The sequence below is a fragment of the Notamacropus eugenii genome, chromosome 2 (genome assembly GCF_028372415.1).
Source record: "Notamacropus eugenii isolate mMacEug1 chromosome 2, mMacEug1.pri_v2, whole genome shotgun sequence".
Classification (NCBI taxonomy): domain Eukaryota; kingdom Metazoa; phylum Chordata; class Mammalia; order Diprotodontia; family Macropodidae; genus Notamacropus; species Notamacropus eugenii.
This window is the reverse complement of record NC_092873.1, coordinates 38,874,646-38,893,807: the sequence shown is the minus strand read 5'-3', so window position 1 is coordinate 38,893,807 and position 19,162 is coordinate 38,874,646. Positions and strand designations below refer to the sequence as shown.

The window sequence follows — 19,162 nt, the reverse complement described above, 5'->3', positions numbered from 1 at the left end:
GGACCGTAGACTTACAGCTAGAAGAGATCCTAGAGGCCAACTCTTTAAACCCCTCATTTTACAGATGAGGAAACTGAGGCTCAGCAATGATAAGTGACTTGCCTGTGGTCACAAAACTAGTAAATGTCAGAGACAGGATTTGAATCCAGAGCTTCCTGACTCTAAGCCTCACACTTTAACCATTAAACCACAATATTTCTGGAGCATATTCACTTATGATTGAGACATCTGAGTGAATAATTAGCTACAGAGAACCAAGAGATCACGCTGTGATGGAAAACAAGGTTATACAAAAATACCAAATTAGTTTTCCTGAGCGACTTTTAAAATCTTCATTACAAGGGATGACTCAGGAGGTAGCTGAAGTTAAAAAGGAGAGGGATGTATCTGAAAATGAATGGGGTAGTGAGGTATTTAAGTGGATAGAGTATGAGAGATCTAAAGTCAGGGAGACCTGAGTTCAAATCTGTCGGCAGACACTTAGAAGCTGTGTGATCCTAGGGAAGTCACGATAATTATCCCAGGGTTGTTCTGAAGCTCAAATAAGAAAAAAGTTGTAAAGCTACTAGGTCTCTATCCCAAAAGAGATAAAAAACAAAAAGAAAAAAGAACCTATATGTACCAAAATACTTGTAGTGGCCCTTTTCTGGTGGCAAAGAATTGGAAATTGAGGGCTACCCATCAAGTGGGGAATGGCTAAACAAGTTGTGGTATGTAATTATGATGGAACACTATTGTACTGTAAGAAATGATGAGCAGGATGCTCTCAGAAAAACCTGGAAAGACTTCTATGAACTGATGCAAAGTGAAATGTACTGTGTACAGAGTAACAGCAAGACTGCTGTGAACGACTTAGCTATTCTCAGCAACACAACAATACAAGACATTTCTGAAGGACTTGTGATGAAAAATGCTCTCCATCCCCAGACAAAGAACTGATGATGTCTGAATACAGATTGAAGCATACTTTTTTTACTTTATTTTTCTTGTGAGATTTCTTTTTGTCTGTGTTTTCTTTCACAACATGACTCTTTTTTGCATGACGAAACACGTACAATAACCTATATCAAATTGCTTGCCTTCTCAATGAGGGAGGGTGGAAAGGGAGAGAATTTGGAACTCAAAGTTTTAAAAATGAATGTCAAAAATTGTATTTACTGTAAGTAGGGAAAAATAAAATACCAAATACATTTTTTTAAAAAAAGAAAATAGCTGTAAAACACTTAGCCCAGTGCCTGGCACACAGTAAGTACCACTAAATGTTAGTTATTATTATTAATATGAAAGTGATATAAAAACAAAAACCATCAATAAAACTGCTTTTAAAAGAACAGACTATCTAGGGGATGACAGACATCCCAAAGGGGCTGAACAAAGCATTTCTCTTTCCTCTTACACCAACATTCCATTCTAATCAATCACAAGGATTGAAGGTCTGTCTACTGCACAGGATTCTTCGATTCACAGCTCAAAGGGTTCTTAAAGACTGTCTAATCCAACCTCCTCATCTTACAAAGAAGGAAACTGAGGCCTATAGAAGTGATGTGATTTGCCCATGGTCACACAGACATTCTGCAGCAAGGCTAGGATTTGAACCCAGGTCCTGAACTTCCATTTCAGGGCCCTCTCCATGACAGAATACTGGTTCAACCTCATAAACCATGATTACAACACTATTTAAATGTGGACTGTTATCACACTAAACTTCAATGGAACAAAAGGGAATAAAAGGCCCAGAGACTGATGGCTGTCTCCCAACACAGAATGAAATCTCCATGCATCTAAGGTCAGTTTCTTCATATACTACATAAAAAAGCCTGCTCCCTCTTCTTTATCTCCACCCTTTTTTTTGCATCAACTTCACTAAGTTTCAAATAACAGCTAAGAATCCCAAACCACAATTTCTTTGGCCCAAACTACGCGACTGGTTGGGCCTGGCAACCTGAGATTTTTAAAGAAGGAAGGGGAGGGTGGCTGAAGAAGACTGTTTTTCGTTGGTATAGTTATAATTATGTTCTATCCTAAATACTTTCCAGGGTTTTTCCACTATCTGCAAAACTTTTCAAACCACATTCATGGGTGGGTTTACTAACACTAATGACATCTTCTTTACCACTTTATCAAAAAGGACTAGAAATGACTAAGATAAGGCTATTGCTAGCTAAATCTATGTAAGGAGAGCCTTCTCAGGAACAACAACTGGACAAAGTTTTTGCACAAACAAAATCACTACAAAGAGAATCGAAAGAGAAACTACTGAGTAGGGGAGAAATATCTGACAGTCAAGCTCTAATGGGTATCAATGTAAACAAAAGACCAACAGCCATTCCTCAACAAAGAATATGAATAATCTACAAATGAAGAAATGGAAAAAAACGTTCTAAATCGTTAATGAGAAGTATGAACTGAAAGAGCTTTGAAGTTTTATTTCACTCCTTCCAAAGTGGTGATGATAGAGATGTATAAAGATGATAAAGGATGGAAAAAGTCAGGTCTGGAATGGATGGCAGAAAGACAGGCACAGTAAATACCCTGTTAATACAGTTATGACTTGATTTGGAAGACAATGGAATTATGTGAAGAAAGCCACTATGTTGTTCTCAACCTTTGGCTCAAGGATCTCAACACTGGGTATATAACTCAAGGAAGCCGAAGACAGAAAGTCAGCACACACACACACGCACCCGCACCCCCACACCACCCCCCCCCCACACTCTCTCGTTCTCTCTCTAATGGAATGCTACTGCACCATAAGAAATGATAAAGGAGGAATTGTTATAGCCTTCCTTGTAATAGTTATTTCGGGTACATACACCTTTCTCCCTTTAGTAACAAACACTATTATAGTTATATTTTATATTGTTAGTATCTACTTTGCTCACAGTAGGCACCTAAGAAATATCGGACGAATCAAACTGAAGTTAAGCTAAGCCAAAGGCTCCAGGGAAGAATTTCTAGGGACTTCCCTCACCTGGTCCCTTTCCTCTCCTCCAACCCCTTTGGAAAAGTATAAATAATACTAGTCACTTCCACAGCTAGAGGGAGAAAGTTACCCTATGGGAGAGCCCTAGCCAAGCTGGAGGGGAAGCAAATATGGAAATAAGTGTTTATGAAGCATCCACTATGTGCCAAGGACTGTGCTAAGTGCTTTACAAACATTATCTCAGTTGATCCTCACAACAACCCCACGAGATAGGTGCTGTCATGATGCTCATTTTACAGTTTGGGAACCTGAGGCACACAGACTGCAGGCCCCATGCTCTATCTGCTGCACTATCACTTACTAGAGAGTGAAACAGCTTCATGGTCTTAAGGCTCTTGGGTCCAATCATCATCTGTCACCAACCCTGCTTCCTACTCGGCATGCTTGTGGAATAGGCCTACAATAGGCCCTTGCCCTGCCACAAGAAATTCTAGACATGTAGAACCTACATCCTCTAAGTAGTTCTGGAGGCACAACCACTCAGAAACCTGGCAGTGAACTCCTCAGTGTACCAGAGAGTCTGCATTTGCTGCATGTCTCCATCACCAGACACTCTTTAATGATGACAGCAATCTTATGTACCAGAGGAGATTAAACTTCACTGCATTCCTGTTTCCAAAGTCACCTGAAGCAGCTCTGAAGTCTTATTTCTTTCCTTCCAAAGTGGCAAAGATGATAAAGGATGATAAAAATGAGAGCCAGAGTAGGAATGGTTGGCAGAAAGACAGACACACAAAAATCCCTGCCTTCTGGGGATGGAAGCTCAATTCCATGTGGACAGTCTCGGGCGGGTAAAGGTGGGAACTTCTAAATCTTAGAGTTCTCACGAGGCCCCCCAGGAAACAACTGGGAATCGAGGTGAACCAAGCTATCTCGTGTATTTCCGCCTCTTCCCGTGAGATACGTGATGGGAGGAGCATCCCCGCTCTCGAGGCTGTCCCGGATCTGGGCACACCCATTGTTACCTAACAGGCACGGTATTCAGATGCAAACTATGCGGCTGGAGAGCTTAATTGGAGTCAGGAAAGCCTGAAAGTTCTCTTGGGCGGAGGGGCCACGTGTGAGGACAGAAGGCTCCACTTTTCCTCTCTCCTCTCTCCCCTCTTACACTTCTACTTCCAATCTCTTATTGTAAGATCTTTGCCTCCTTGGGAGATCTTTCTCTCTCCCTCCTAAGGAAGAATTCCCCCTGCACTTGTAACCAGAACCCTGAATAAAGCTCAACCCTTGTTTGACTCTGATAGGTCTCTTCTCTCATACGAGTATCCGGTTTGGCCAGCCGAAGACCTCCGATAGAGGTAAGGTAAGACTCGGGTAGCCCACAGGCCTCTAGGCCTGGCACCTGCCGACAGAGCTGTGACTGATTTTCAATTATGCTCCAAATTCCGTTCTTATTTTAGCCAATCAATAGGGAGTAGCAACAATTTCCTCCAAACCAAGAACTGATGGGGCTCAAGGAACTCAAAGGGGGACTCCATTTATCTACCAGGTGAAGATTAGGTTCCTATGTGATAAACTGACCAATCAGGTTATCCCAGAAAGAAGAAAATAAGCTGTGAAGGGCAAATTTCCTAGCCTGACACATTCGAACTCTCTCCTTAATAAAAATGAATGTGTAGTCCTTCGTATAGAGAGCTCAGTCCATCAATCAAGATTTTATTAACTGCTTACAAGAAACACATTTGAAACGGGGGGATACACATAGGATAAAGGTCAAAGGATGGAGCAGAATATATTGTGCCTCAGCTCATGTAAGAAAGGCAGGAGTAGCAATCCTAATCTCAGACAAAGCAAAAGCAGAAATAGATCTAATCAAAAGGGATAAGGATGGAAACTATATCCTACTAAAAGGCACCATAGACAATGAAGCAATATCATTACTAAACATGTATGCTCCAAGTGGTATAGCATCCAGATTCTTAGAGGAGAGGTTGGGGGAGTTGAAGGAAGAAATTGATAGCAAAACTATACTAGTGGGGGACCTCAACCTCCCCCTCTCTGAACTAGATAAATCCAACCTCAAAATAAACAAGAGGTTAAGGAGGTAAATAAAACTCTGGATAAGGTAGATATGATAGATCTTTGGAGAAAATTAAATGGGAATAGAAAGGAATATACCTTTTTCTCAGCGGTACATGGAACATTTACAAAAATTGACCATGTACTAGGACATAAAAATCTCACAATCCAGTGCAGAAAGGTAAAGATAATCAATGCATCCTTTTCAGATCATAATGCATTAAAAATTACATGTAATAAAAGGCCATGGAAAGAGAAACCAAAAATCAATTGGAAACTAAATAATCTAATTCTAAAGAAGGATTGGGTTAAAGAAGAAATCATAGAAACAATCAACAACTTCATTCAAGAGAATGACAATAGTGAGACAACATACCAAAACTTATGGGACACTGCAAAAGCAGTTATTAGGGGAAGTTTTATATCTCTGAATGCTTACATAAATAAAATAGAGAAAGAGGAGATCAATGACTTAGGCTTGCAGTTGAAAAAGCTAGAAAAAGAACAAATTGAAAATCCCCAAGTAAATACCAAATTAGAAATACTGAAAACCAAAGGAGAGATTAATAAAATTGAAATAAAGAAAACTATTGAATTAATAAATAAAACCAATAGTTGGTTTTATGAAAAAACTAATAAAATTGATAAACCTTTGGTTAATCTGATCAAAAAAAAGAAAGAAGAAAACCAAATTACTAACATTAAAAATGAAAGGGGTGAACTCACCTCCAATGAGGAGGAAATTAAAACAATAATTAGAAACTACTTTGCCCAACTTTATGCCCACAAATTCGACAATCTAAATGAGATGGATGAATATTTTAAAAAATACAAATTGCCCAGATTAACAGAAGAGGAAGTTGAATACTTAAACAACCCCATCTCAGAAAAAGAAATTGAACAAGCCATCAATGAACTCCCTAGGAAAAAATCTCCAGGGCCAGATGGATTCACAAGTGAATTCTATCAAACATTTAAAGAACAGTTAATTCCAATACTACACACACTATTCTTGAAAATTGGGGAAGAAGGAGTCCTCCCAAATTCTTTCTATGATACAAATATGGTTTTGATACCCAAACCAGGAAGAGACAAAACAGAGAAAGAAAATTATAGACCAATTTCCCTAATGAATATAGATGCAAAAATTTTAAATAAGATTTTAGCAAAACGAATACAGCATCTTATCACGAGATTAATACATTATGATCAGGTAGGATTCATACCAGGACTACAGGGCTGGTTCAATATTAGGAAAACTATTAGCATTATCCATCACATCAACAACAAAGCTAACAAAAACCACATGATTATCTCAATAGATGCAGAAAAAGCTTTTGACAAAATACAACATCCATTCCTACTAAAAACATTGGAGAACGTAGGAATAAAGGGAACTTTCCATAAAATAATAAGCAGTATCTATCTAAAACCTTCAGCAAGCATTATATGCAATGGGGATAAGCTAGATGCATTCCCAATAAGATCAGGGGTGAAACAAGGTTGTCCATTATCACCACTATTATTCAATATGGTACTAGAAATGTTAGCTGTAGCAATTAGACAAGATAAAGATATTCAAGGAATTAGAATAGCCAAAGAAGAAACTAAGTTATCACTCTTTGCAGATGATATGATGATTTACCTAGAGAATCCCAGAGATTCAAGTAAAAAATTACTTGAATTAATAAACAACTTTGGCAAAGTTGCAGGGTACAAAATAAACCCACACAAATCTTCTGCATTCCTATATATTAGCAACAAAGTTCAACAGCAAGAGATAGAAAGAGAAATCCCATTTAAAGTTAGGGTAGACAGTATAAAATACTTAGGAGTCTACCTGCCAAAACAAACCCAGGGACTATATGAACACAATTACAAGACACTTTTTGCACAAATAAAGTCAGATTTAAGTAAGTGGAAAAACATTAGTTGCTCATGGGTAGGCCGTGCTAATATAATAAAAATGACAATTCTACCCAAATTAATATACTTATTTAGTGCCATACCAATTAAACTATCAGACAATTACTTTCTAGAGCTGGATAAAATAATATCAAAATTCATTTGGAAAAACAAAAGGTCCAGAATATCAAAGGGACTAATGAAAAGAAATGCCTGGGAAGGTGGCCTAGCGCTACCAGACCTTAAACTGTACTATAAAGCAGCAATTATCAAAACCACTTGGTATTGGCTAAGAAACAGAGAGGTAGACAAGTGGAATAGACTTGGCACTCAAGATGCAGTAGGCAAGGAATATAGCAACCTTCTGTTTGATAAACCCAAGGACCCCAGCTTCTGGGATAAGAACTCATTGTTTGATAAAAATTGCTGGGAAAACTGGATAACAGTGTGGCGGAAATTAGGCATAGACCCATACCTGACACCGTACACAAGAATAAAGTCCAAATGGGTACATGATTTAGGTATAAAGATTGATACCATGAATAAACTGGAGAAGCAAGGAATAGTGTATTTATCAGATCTATGGAGAAGGGAAGAATTCTTTACTAAAGGAGAGATAGAATGCATTATGAAATGCAAAATGGATAACTTTGATTACATTAAACTGAGAAGTTTTTGTACAACCAAACCCAATGCAACCAAAATCCGGAGGGATGTAGTAAATTGGGAAAAAATTTTTACAGCTAAGCTCGGGGATAAAGGCCTCATTTCTAGAATATATAGAGAACTGACCCAAATGTATAATCATACAAGTCATTCCCCAATTGATAAATGGTCAAAGGATATGAACAGGCAATTTTCAGAGGAAGAAATTAAAGCTATCTATAATCATATGAAAAAATGCTCTAAATCACTATTGGTTAGAGAGATGCAAATCAAAACAACTCTGAGGTACCACATCACACCTATAAGATTGGCAAACATGACAGAACAAGAAAATGATAAATGCTGGAGAGGATGTGGGAGAGTTGGAACACTAATTCATTGTTGGTGGAGCTGCGAGCGCATCCAACCATTCTGGAGAGCAATTTGGAACTATGCCCAAAGGGCTACAAAAATGTGCATACCCTTTGACCCAGCAATATCGCTACTAGGACTATATCCCCAAGAGATCATAAAAATGGGAAAGGGTCCCACATGTACAAAAATATTTATAGCAGCACTCTATGTAGTTGCCAAAAACTGGAAGTCAGGGGGATGTCCATCAATTGGGGAATGGCTGAATAAATTATGGTATATGAATGTAATGGAGTACTATTGTGCCATAAGAAATGATGAACAAGAAGACTTCAGAGAGGCCTGGAAGGACTTATATGACCTGATGCTGAGTGAAAGGAGCAGAACCAGGAGAACTTTATGCACAGCAACAACCACAGTGTGTGAGAGTTTTTTCTGGTAGACTTAGATTTTTGTAATAACACAAGAACTTCTGAAAAAAAAAAAAATCCCAATGGTGGACCTCAAGGCAAAATACCTTCCACACTCAGAGAGAGAAATATGGAAGTCACTCACATAATGTAGCAGATCATGTTTGTGTATGTGTATCTGTTTGTGTATCATGTTCTGATTTGTTATACGGATTCTTTCATTTATCTTAGTCTGACTACATAGCATGACTATAGTGAAAATATACTCAATAGGAAAGTATATGTAGAATCTATACAGAATTGTATGCAGTTGTGGGGAGGGAGGGAGGTAGTGGGGGGTGGGTGGGGAGGGATAAAATCGCAATTGTATGGCAGTGATTGTTAAACATTAAAAAATTAAAAAATTAAAAAAAAATTTAAAAAAAAAAAAAAAGAATGTATGTGTAGAAGCCATATAAGACGGCAAGCCATCTAGGGGAAGGAGGGGAGAGGGAGCAGGAGAAAATATATAACTTATGGAAGTGATTGTTGAAAACAAATTAATTAATAAAAAATCATTTCAAAAAAAAAAAAAAAAAGATTTTATTAAGTGAAGGTTAGATCTGAACTGAGGTCCTCCTCACTGGATACAGTACTGTATTTAGTGTCAGGGAAACCTGAGCTCAAATCCAAATTGAGTTACTTACTCAATAGATGACCTTGGACAAGCATTTAATCTCAGCCTCAGTTTCTTCATCTGTAAATTGCAGATAATAATAGCACCAATCTCACAGAGTTGTTGTGAGGATCATCTGAGATAATATTTGTGAAGCTGTGTGCAGACATTAAAGTGCTATGCAAATGTTAATTATTAACCTAGCCACCTTATCCTGGCTGCAGTACAAATTATCCTATTACCAGCTCCAAGAAAAATAAATTAGATCCCCTTCAATAATCCAAATAGGTTTGGCTTAATCAAGTGACTTTATGTCAGCATTTTTCACATTTGAGAATGAAGGCCTCACTGTGCTGTGTGAAGGTTAAGGCTGAACAGCAGCCTCCACGGCCTCTGCAGTGGGAGAAGAGTCAAAGACAGATGTGGTCTCTCAGCTGCTGAAGGGTGGCATTCTCCCATGTAGGCCATCAGTTTCCAAAAGAAGGGGGAAAGACAAGAGAAGGAGCACAATGTGGCAAAGAATAATGAAAACGTGCCATTTAGACATCGGTGGAAAAAAGGCAGGCTACCCCTTTTGCTACCTTGTGAGTGGCATCTCCCAAAAGAAAACAGTTGACAAAGTTCACCAGTGAACAAAATGAGCTTCCAAAATGCAAAGTGTTTATCTAGAGAGCAGAGCTGTCACTTCAGGTGCTACATGTTCTAACAGCCAGCTTCCATAGAAGTCTTAACTCAAAATCACAGATTCACCAAATCTTAGAGCTGGAAAGAACCTTTGGGACTATGGCGTCCAGGTCCCTCATTTGCAGAAGAGGAAATGGGGCCCCCTGAGGTGGAGGGGCCTGCCCAGGATTATCAAACTAGTGAGTGGGAAGGTCAGGCCTAGAATTCAGGTCTCCTGACTCTTCCCACCTAGACCTCCTCAACCTCCCCCAGTCTTCCCTCATTTCGAGTTTTAAAGAGAGCATCCTTAAGAAGTCTGCAGTTCAAAAGTCTCTGTTTTCAGGAGATTACAGGGCTCTTTCTTTGCATAACGCTGACTGATTCCCAGAAACATTTGGTTTCTTGGATATGCCTAAGCCACTAAGACTTGAAATGGAATGGCAGAATTCAAAAAAGATTTCCTTCCATGCTATATTAAACATTTTCCAGGAGGAGAGTCCAAAGAAATTACTAAGCCCAAATCAAGGCCTGTCCACTTCCTCTTCCCAAGCCACAGCGAGCACAACAAACCATTACTTGGGATTTCTACAATGAAGGCGGCAGCGACTTAGTTACTCCAGAGTCGGCTCTAGAGCCCCCTCCTGCCTGACCCCAATGGCCATTTCTCTCATTACCAGAAGGCGTGACTAGCACTATGTAAACACTCGAGGGGAAAAATTCAGCAGGGATGGTACTAAAAATAAATCCAGGGCTTCCCTTAAATTTCCAGGACTTTCTAAAAAAGCAATAGTAGAGAAGACTGACAAGCAGTCCCCTCCCCCACGCCCTCCCTTCCTCAAGGTCATTTCACATTCTTATCGACATTATTTAATCTCACATACTCTTCACTGGCACAGAGGGATTTGTACTGAGGAAGGCTCCCATGAGAACCTGAAGCCTGTGTGTCTGCAGGGCCACACATTCACAAGTGCTTGGAGCACGGACCTACAGACTACCCAGCTCGATTTACTTGGCTGGTTCCATGAAAAGACTACTTAAGTGAGCAGGAAAAGTGATAGACATGTGGACTACAACAATGGAAATGGAAAGAACAGAAAAGGAAGCTGAATATTTCACAATGATAGTAACCAAAATGGACAAGATGAAAAAAATAAGCACCGAAGGATGCAGATCGTTGTGTTTGGTGAGTGATTAGTTTGGCTGATCTGCTTTTTTCCCTCTTCTTTATCCTTTGTTACAAGATATAGCTTGCTTGAAAGGGGAAGGAGTTTTCATGCTATCAGTGGAAATTAAAATCTTTTTAAAAATTAAAACCGGGGGGAAAACAAAAAAAAACAATACTTCTGGCAAAGTAGCATTGTAGAGTAGTTAAAGCCAAAGAACAAGGTTATAAATTTACAACCGTATTTGGGGTCATCATGCAGAGATCTGGGTGCAATGCATTAATATTGGGAAATGAGCGTGAGAAGAACAATGCGATTCAGAGATCACCTTTGCTTATGATTCCTTTTTAAAATTCTTATTGCCATCTTTTGCTTTTTACATCATCTTTATTTCCAAATATGTTCCTCCCTTCCCCTACACAGATGCTATCCCCCATAACAAAAAATAAGAGAGAAAAGAAAAGAAAATGAATCAACTGACTAAGAGTGACCAGGAGTGTCTACACGGCTCTGTCCCCGGAAGGAGGGAAGCGTGCTTTCTACTCTCTTGTCAGAGTCATGCCAAGGTCTCTGTGCTCAGTTTGGCTTTTTCTGTTCTTGCCATTAGGCCACTGTGCTCGCTGGGTAAGCGGTTTTCCCAGTTCTGCTGATTTCGCTCCATCAGTTCATATACATCCTCCCATGCTTCTCTCTGTTCTTCACGAATGTTTTGTTCCATTCAAGAGAAGCAGCTCCATGTAGTGACAGCAGTAAACCCCCACTTGGATTTACAGCCTGGCTTTGCTGCCTAGTCCTGATGTACTTGGACCAGGTACTTAACCTCTAAAGGCATCAGTCTCCTCACCTGCACAACGAGGGGGCCCCTGAGGACTCTTCATCTCTAAACCCTACAACTTATGACAAGAAAGTGACTCAACCACAACCTGCTGCCCCAAGGCCCTCCAAATATAAACACCTCCTATGTGCCAGGCACATTCTAGGCCCTAGGGATATAAAAAATCCCTGCCCTCAAAAAGGTAACATGTAGGGGAGTGATGTAAGAAAACAGATAAGTAAACAGAAGGTAAGGTGAAGGAGGAAAGAGCAACAATTACCAGGGCGATCAGGGAAGATGCAGAGAAGTGTGAGGCTGCAGAGGAAAGAGTGCTACCCATGGAACCACAGGACCTGAGTTTAATCAAGAATAAGCACTTACTAAGTACCTACTATGTGCCAGCCAATGTGACAAATCAGGACATACAAAGATAAAAATAAAAACCACTTGTGCCCTCAAGAAGCTCAAGTTACCTGGGGATACAAACATCGAACAGATAATGGACAAGGATGTGAACACTACAGGGCTCCCTTCTCACCCCTTGTCCTCCAGACCCTGAGGCTGCCGCCCTGCTCTGATGCTTCCTACAGGTTTTCATCCTTCCTTCTATAGGTCTCAAAGCAGCTTCTGCTGACTCTTGGTCCCATCTAGCTTGCTCTGCTTGAGCTAGACAACAGCAATGCTGAAGGGCTGGAGAGGACGGGAGAGTGAGGAAGGGGAGATTCCCCTGGCATTACTCAAAGCTCAGAGACCTGCAGCAACCTGGCCTTACAAGACAGAACAGGGCTGGATGCCAGCCCCCTGCTTCCTTCTTTACCGAAAAATGTGTTTTCATCTACCTGTTAATTACAACTGTGTCTGCATTTTCATTTATGCAACAGGCATTAAAGTGAACAGAGAGATGTTAAAGTGACAGACTTCCCTCTCCCCCAGCCCTTTCTGAAAGTTTTAATCAAACCTCTCTCGAAGCCTTTCTCAAATTCATCTGCAGGAGCTGTGGCTGGGACAAGGGAAAAGTTGTCAAAGAGCGCTACCCATGTGTTGTACCCTGTGTACTAAACATCCATTAATGGGAATAATTGAGAATTGTCTGCATGTCCAAGAAAACGTCACCAACACATCTATGCCAGGCAATTTTCCAATCCTCCACCAGAAGCTTTCTCCAGTGCTCGCTTCATCATGGTGTGGACAGGACCCTCCTGCACTCACAAAGGCTGTGCCAGCAGAGTGTGAGCTCTGACAGGCCCTAATGAGCAGGATGGGCTAGTAGCAATTTCTCTTTCTGGGCTCTGGGGACCAGCCTGGGACATGAAGCTCATCACCAGAACATCTAACTACCAAGGGATGGATGTCTCCAACCATGGCACCTCAGAAAAACCACTTACTAAAGAGTGGAAGGATTGAGATCTTTACTGGTGGAAAGTCCATACTGAGGAAATAAAGGATGCGTAAAGTATTTAAGGAGTTTTCTAATAACTGCTGCCTCTGGTGATTACTTAAATCCCTCTAGCACAAACTAAGTGGGGAAGATCCTCCCTCAACATAAATAACTGCCTGCCACCTCAAAAATCCCTATAAATAAGCCAGAAGTGACCAGGTAGGCCTCCTCAGAGAGTCTACAGAAAAGGCTGAATGCCTGATAACTATAGGAAAGAACACTCCAAATCACTAATTATAAGAGAAATGCAGATCAAATACTGCTTCCTCCATTCCTTTACAAAGCTCCAAAGTTACGATTTTTTTCTGATGTGTTGGTCAGTTTTACCAACTTATTTTCTCAAGGACATCATGTTCTCTGGAAACTGAAGGGACCACCGAGGACCCAATTCTCCAGCCAGGAAGGTGGGATCCTCTTGGAGATAATGAGGTGACTCCCAAGGAGCCCACTGGTGGCATTCCTGGTGTGAACTATATACTATAAAAATGGGGCAAGATAGGCCCTGCTTCAGCCCTCCTCTCGTGACCCAATACACTGAGGGGGCCCAGAAGGAGAATTCTATGGTCTTCTTCTCCCCCCAAGCCCTCTCCTCTTCCGCACCTCTGCATGTCTATGAAGAGGAGGGCACCACCATCAGATGACTGCTCCAGGTCAAACTTGTCTCCACCCTCTCACCTGACTGCCTGATCTTTTCTTTTCTCCCTCCACAAAGTCTCCTGCATATATTTCCCCTTCTTGACAAGTATGGCCACTACGCTACCTCTGGCTCTTGTCACCTCTCATCCTGACCTTTGCAATGGTGTCCCTTCCTCAAGTCTTTCCCCTCTCCAATCCGCTGCCAAAGTTACTTTTTAAAGTCCATGTCCATCCATGTCACTCCCATATTCAATAAACTCCAGTGTTTCCTATCACACTTAGGATGAAATACAAACTCCGCAGTTTGCCCTTCAAGGTCCTTCTCAACCTGACATCTGTCTACTTTCTTAGCCTGATTCTACATTACTTCCCACTCCACACGGCCAACAGTCCGGCCAAACTGGCCTTCCTGCAATTTCTGACACACAACATTCCATCCCTCATGTCCATCCATGCCCTTGTACAGGCCATCCCCTCCGCCTGAAATGCAGCTTCTCCTTGTCTGAGCTTCTTAGAATCCTTAGTTTCCTGAAAAACTAAGCTGACAGGCCACCTTCTACCATTAGATCAATCCCTGATCAATCCTGATCAATCCCTTGTCCCCCAGTTCCTGCCAAAAAAGTTTTTACTTTGTACTTGTGTAATTTTTTGGTATAAATTTATATATGTGCCTGATGTCTCCATCATATTTGTCTTTGTATGCCCAAAACCTAGCTCAGTGCCTGCCCATAGTAGGTTTTTAATAAACTGATTGATCTGATTATCGAGGCTATTTGGGAGTGATTTTAAGGAAAAAAAGATGCACGTGAAGGACTAAAAAAGTGCCAAACCATACAAAAGCTTTAAAACTCTATCAATCCTAATAAGAGCAAATTACATCAGGGAATTTTAATCCTGAAAAATCAAGCCTTTTAAAAATATAATCTTTAGATCCATGCTGAAAGCAACCAACAATAGTTTAAACCAATAATAATTTAAAAATCAAAAAGGAAATTATAACACAGAAAAGTTTCTCACCTAGAAAAATAATTTGGGAAAATACAACTAGATTGATGAAAAACAAAGTGCTAACTCCCTAGAAACTACATTTACATAACAGAATTTTGGAAATCAATAGAAATGAGCAGAAAACAAATTATCCTCTGCTATCCCTTCTGGACAACAACAAACCATATTAAAGTACATTCACTAACTCATTCATTTAGACTATTTACTGATGCCTGCAATATGCAGTGTACTGGGAGACATTTTCCAATAAGAGATAGATGGTCCCTGCCTGCTGGCAATTTCCAATCTAGTAAGTGTCTAAGACATCGCTAATAAATAATGGTTACATGTGAGGTCCAAGAGAGCTGGCTATCAGCCAGAAGGCTTTGTGGACAAGACAGCCTTTGAGCTGGACTTAAAGGATAAAAGAAATCCAAAGGCCAGGAGGAGAAGGAGGCTATTCCAGGAATAGAGATCAACAGGAGCAAAGGCAGAGGGGAAGTGAAACCTAGGGAGTGACCCCAGGAACAGAATAACCCAGTCTGGCACGTCAAAGTCCATGAGATTAAGGCCAGGTACTGCCAGAAGACCAAGGGCCAGAATATGCCTGGCAAAGGAGGCAAGGAAAAGCCACCGAAGATTTGTAAGCAAGAACTGATGTGACCAAATCTCTATGTAAAGAAGCTTATTTTGACAGCAACATGGCCTGGAGGGAGATGAGAATGGAGATGGGAAGACCTGACACATGGCAACAGTCCTAAGATGGAGAGACAGGGTAGTGAGTAGAGAAGGGATCTCGGTGATGTCACAGGGGTAGAATCAATGAGGCAGATGACTGGATATAAAAGGCAAGGAAGAAAGAAGAGTCAAAAGAACCCCCATCTTTCAAACATGGCACCTGAGCAAATGGAGATCAGGAGGATAAGCAGATCTAAGAGGAAAGATACCAGCTTAGATTTAGTCAAGTTGAGCCTGAAATGCATCCAAGCAGATGTGTCCTGGAGGCTGGCTCTGATTACCAAAAGCCAAAAAAAAGAGGTCAGATAGACATGTGGGAGTCATTGGTGTGGAGGTGAAAGCTGAGCCTGTGGGAGGGAATGACATGGCGAGGGACGAGTGTAGACAGAAGAGAAGCAGGCCAAAGACAGACCCATGGGGAACACGTAAGACTTTATGCTATTGGAAAAGTTAATTGTTGTAACATATCTCCTAAGTGCCTTTCCCTATGGGAGGAAAACTCCCTCCAGTGGTTTCTTACCTCTCTGAAAGTTGCCGAATCTGTGGAATCCCCATGTACTTGTGAAAGTGTTCCAAGACGTTCACTACGCCCTGTAGAAGGTTGGCAACTTCTCCATATTGTCGCCGCCTTGTCATGGCTCTGCAAGGAAAATCAGAGATTAAGAGGTTCAGGATATAATCAACAGGGGAAAGCCCATTCTGGTCTCTAATTATGAGAAGTATTTTCTAGCTTGTATCAAAAGTTACTGACATTCATTTACACACTCCACTAAGACTGTACGTTTTAGTCAACATTCCTTACCAAGAGAGATTATCTTTTTTTAATGTGACTACCGAAGTCAACTGAGCCAATATCAATAGAAGAGTGTTCATGAAATCAACAGTAAAACTTGGCAGGGAGGCATAAATGATCAGTTTCCAAATCTTTCAATAAGTCTTTTCCAAACTGAGGGTTCATGGTTTACTAATCCCTGTACAAAGCACTTAACAGAGTGGTATCAAGTTAAAGCCAAGGTGTCAAGTTCATGTTGCTTGAACCAATTCAACTGGATGAAAAACACTGAGTTTTCTGGGAAGAAACTAAAGAACAATCCCCATAAGAAGCCAAGTGGATCTCCCAAGCCTTCCCCAGTTATCAATTAAGCCAAATACAAAAGGATGAGCCAGGGAGCCAACAGGACACACCTGCTTTGTCCTACCTTCCTTCCTCCCTCCTACTAAGGTAGGTGGTCACTGGATTTCCTTTATGCTATACTGAGGCACCAGAAACACTGATGACAAGAGACAGTCAATAGTGCAACAGACAAGAAAAGGACAATGTCAAAATTTTCCAGAGGGAAAAAGGCAGTTTGAATGTTTTAATATGACTAATAGATTTTACTGGAATCATTCATGATAAAATCAAACTTGCAAATCAGCTCAATCTTTTCATGCTATTTCCAGAGGTCCCACAAATCGAGTTCCAGAATCACAACCCAGGAGCACTGTCTTTGAAATCCTGGGTTGAAAAACACACAATGAACAACATTCTCTTGGATATACAAGGAAAAACATGCTGAGGCAGGTGCTGCCAGCATGAGATCCCACATCTTCATGGCCACTTGTACCTGCAGAGCATCAGTTCACTGAGGACAAATAAGCTAGCTGTAACAAGGATGATACCCAAAGGGGCACTTGATCAAAATGCCAAGTAGATGGATGCTCAAGACATCCACCTGAGAGAGGAAGGCAGGTGCCATTGAAGCAGCTGAGCCCTGCATGACCTTGCTGGGGTCATTCCCGGAACACTGAGCAATCCCTGAATGGACAGAGCTAGAGGCTCATGTGACTTACTCAAGGGAATCCACACCTCCTGCCAACATGTGCAGGTGGTTCAGCGTGGTTATGGAAGTGGTCAAGTGGCGCTTGGCATGGTCCAGCTGCTTAATGTCCCGCGTGATTTCCTTAACCTATATGGTGAAAAACAAAAGGAGAACAAATCAGAGAGCACAGAAGAGAGCCCTCATCTCAGCGCAGGAGCAGCCACCCTTGAAAAAGGTTTCAAATTGACAACAGGGGCCCGGATGGGCCAAAGGAAAATTACCTAATAAACTTATCTGGCTAAAGATGGGGCTCCTCCAAATTAAAAAAAAAAACCTCCTCAAAGATGTTTTCATTATTCCCATTGTGCTGACTGTAAAATATCCTTTAAATAGATACTGACTTCATTCTAGAAAGACAGTAAGATGTACTGACAAGAACACTGGGGAGTGGAATGCATCTGGGTTCAAATCTACACTCTTGTGACCTTGGGCAAACTGCTTATTAGTCACTCAACAAACTTGCTGAACACCTACTATGTGCCAGGAATGGCACTAACCCCCGGGGACTTAAGAACGGGGTATCTAATGGGGTAGAACTGAGTACCTACAAGACAGAGGGAACATATGGAGAGCTATGTCAGAGAAGACTTTACTTCCCTGGCTCAGTTTCCTCACCTACAAAATTAGATCACTCATACCTCTTAGGGATGGTATAAACCAAGTGCTTCGGCCCAGAGCTGGCAGGGTGATTGAATAGCATTGTGGCCATCCTTCTAATATACTTGCTGGGAAGTATATCACAGAAGCAGCCCTTCCTAGCTCATGACCACCTCTTTCCTACTGGGATTAAAAAGAAACCAAGGCACAGAAATCTGGGGGTAGGACAATGTTTTGGGTATAATAACTTGGTCTAGGTAACATATAACCGTCTCTTGACTGAGAGTCCTCCTCCCCAAAAATAAGTCACCAGGGAGTCTTTCACTCATACCAAGCTCAAATGGGAAGTGAGACAGAAGTAAGGATAACTGGGGGAGAGCCCCAGACTGGTAGGTGTGGTTATGAGGATGGATGGCATTTTTCCCTCAGGGGCATCTCCGCTCCACTGGCTTGTCAGTTTGTTGAGTAAGCTGGTGTTGACTTGGCCCTTGGCAGACCAACCTTCACTAAACCAAAAGACATAAGATTACTTTGTCAAAAGCAGAACAGAGGTCAACTCTCTCATTTTACAGTCAGAGAAAACTGAGGCCCAAGGTGACACTTCTAAAAAGCATTAGATTATTTATTAATTCCTTAGAGTGCTGTCAATCTGGGAAAGAAGTCATACTGATGAATATCTGGTCACTGGACCTAGATGGCTCAGGAGGAAAAAGTGAGACTGGTGAGCTTGCACAGCCCTCCTTCACTCAAAACAAAGCCAAGTGAAAGTCATATCATTTCTCTGATGTCATGGTCTTCTTCGGGAATGGAAGGACAAACACAAAAAAAATCTGGGTAAGAGCCTGACTCTAGCCTACAGGGCACCCTTCTCCACAGAAGAGTGCTTCTCAGTAAGTAAGCTCTATAATGAGAGTCGGATCTGCTTTAAAAACAGCCTGTTCAGAGTCAGAGCACTCCCACCTCAGCCAGAACACTGACAGGGACAACAAATTGAAATCAGAAGGCTGATGGGACAGAGACCGAGACAAGAGACCTTGGTGGTCCCTGGCACAACTCAATGAGCAGCTAACCATGGAGTAGCCTGACACAGCCAGTGCCCAACCACAGCACCAAGGGTACCAAGGGTCCCACACCCTCTGGAAGGGCACTGACAGTACTCCAGAGTCTCCATCTTCATGTTCAGCTCGGAGGCAAAACGTCTGGGTTCTCTTGCTCTTGGAGGACACTCTGTTTCTTAATCTTTTCTTTCACAAACTCACACTCCTCATTGATTGC

The 19,162-nt window shown here is 41.3% G+C and overlaps 1 protein-coding gene across 2 annotated transcripts in view; it reads right to left on the bottom strand.

The window, feature by feature from the left end:
* Positions 1-19,162, bottom strand: part of VPS53 (VPS53 subunit of GARP complex) — a 148,292-nt gene that overhangs the window by 74,078 nt on the left and 55,052 nt on the right. For both annotated transcript variants that reach the window (XM_072639900.1, XM_072639901.1), the window contains exons 6-7: positions 17,262-17,377; positions 15,949-16,068 (exon numbers count right to left, since the gene is read on the bottom strand). In XM_072639900.1, coding sequence (XP_072496001.1) covers positions 15,949-16,068; positions 17,262-17,377 — 236 coding nt within the window. The remainder of the gene's footprint in view (positions 1-15,948; positions 16,069-17,261; positions 17,378-19,162) is intronic.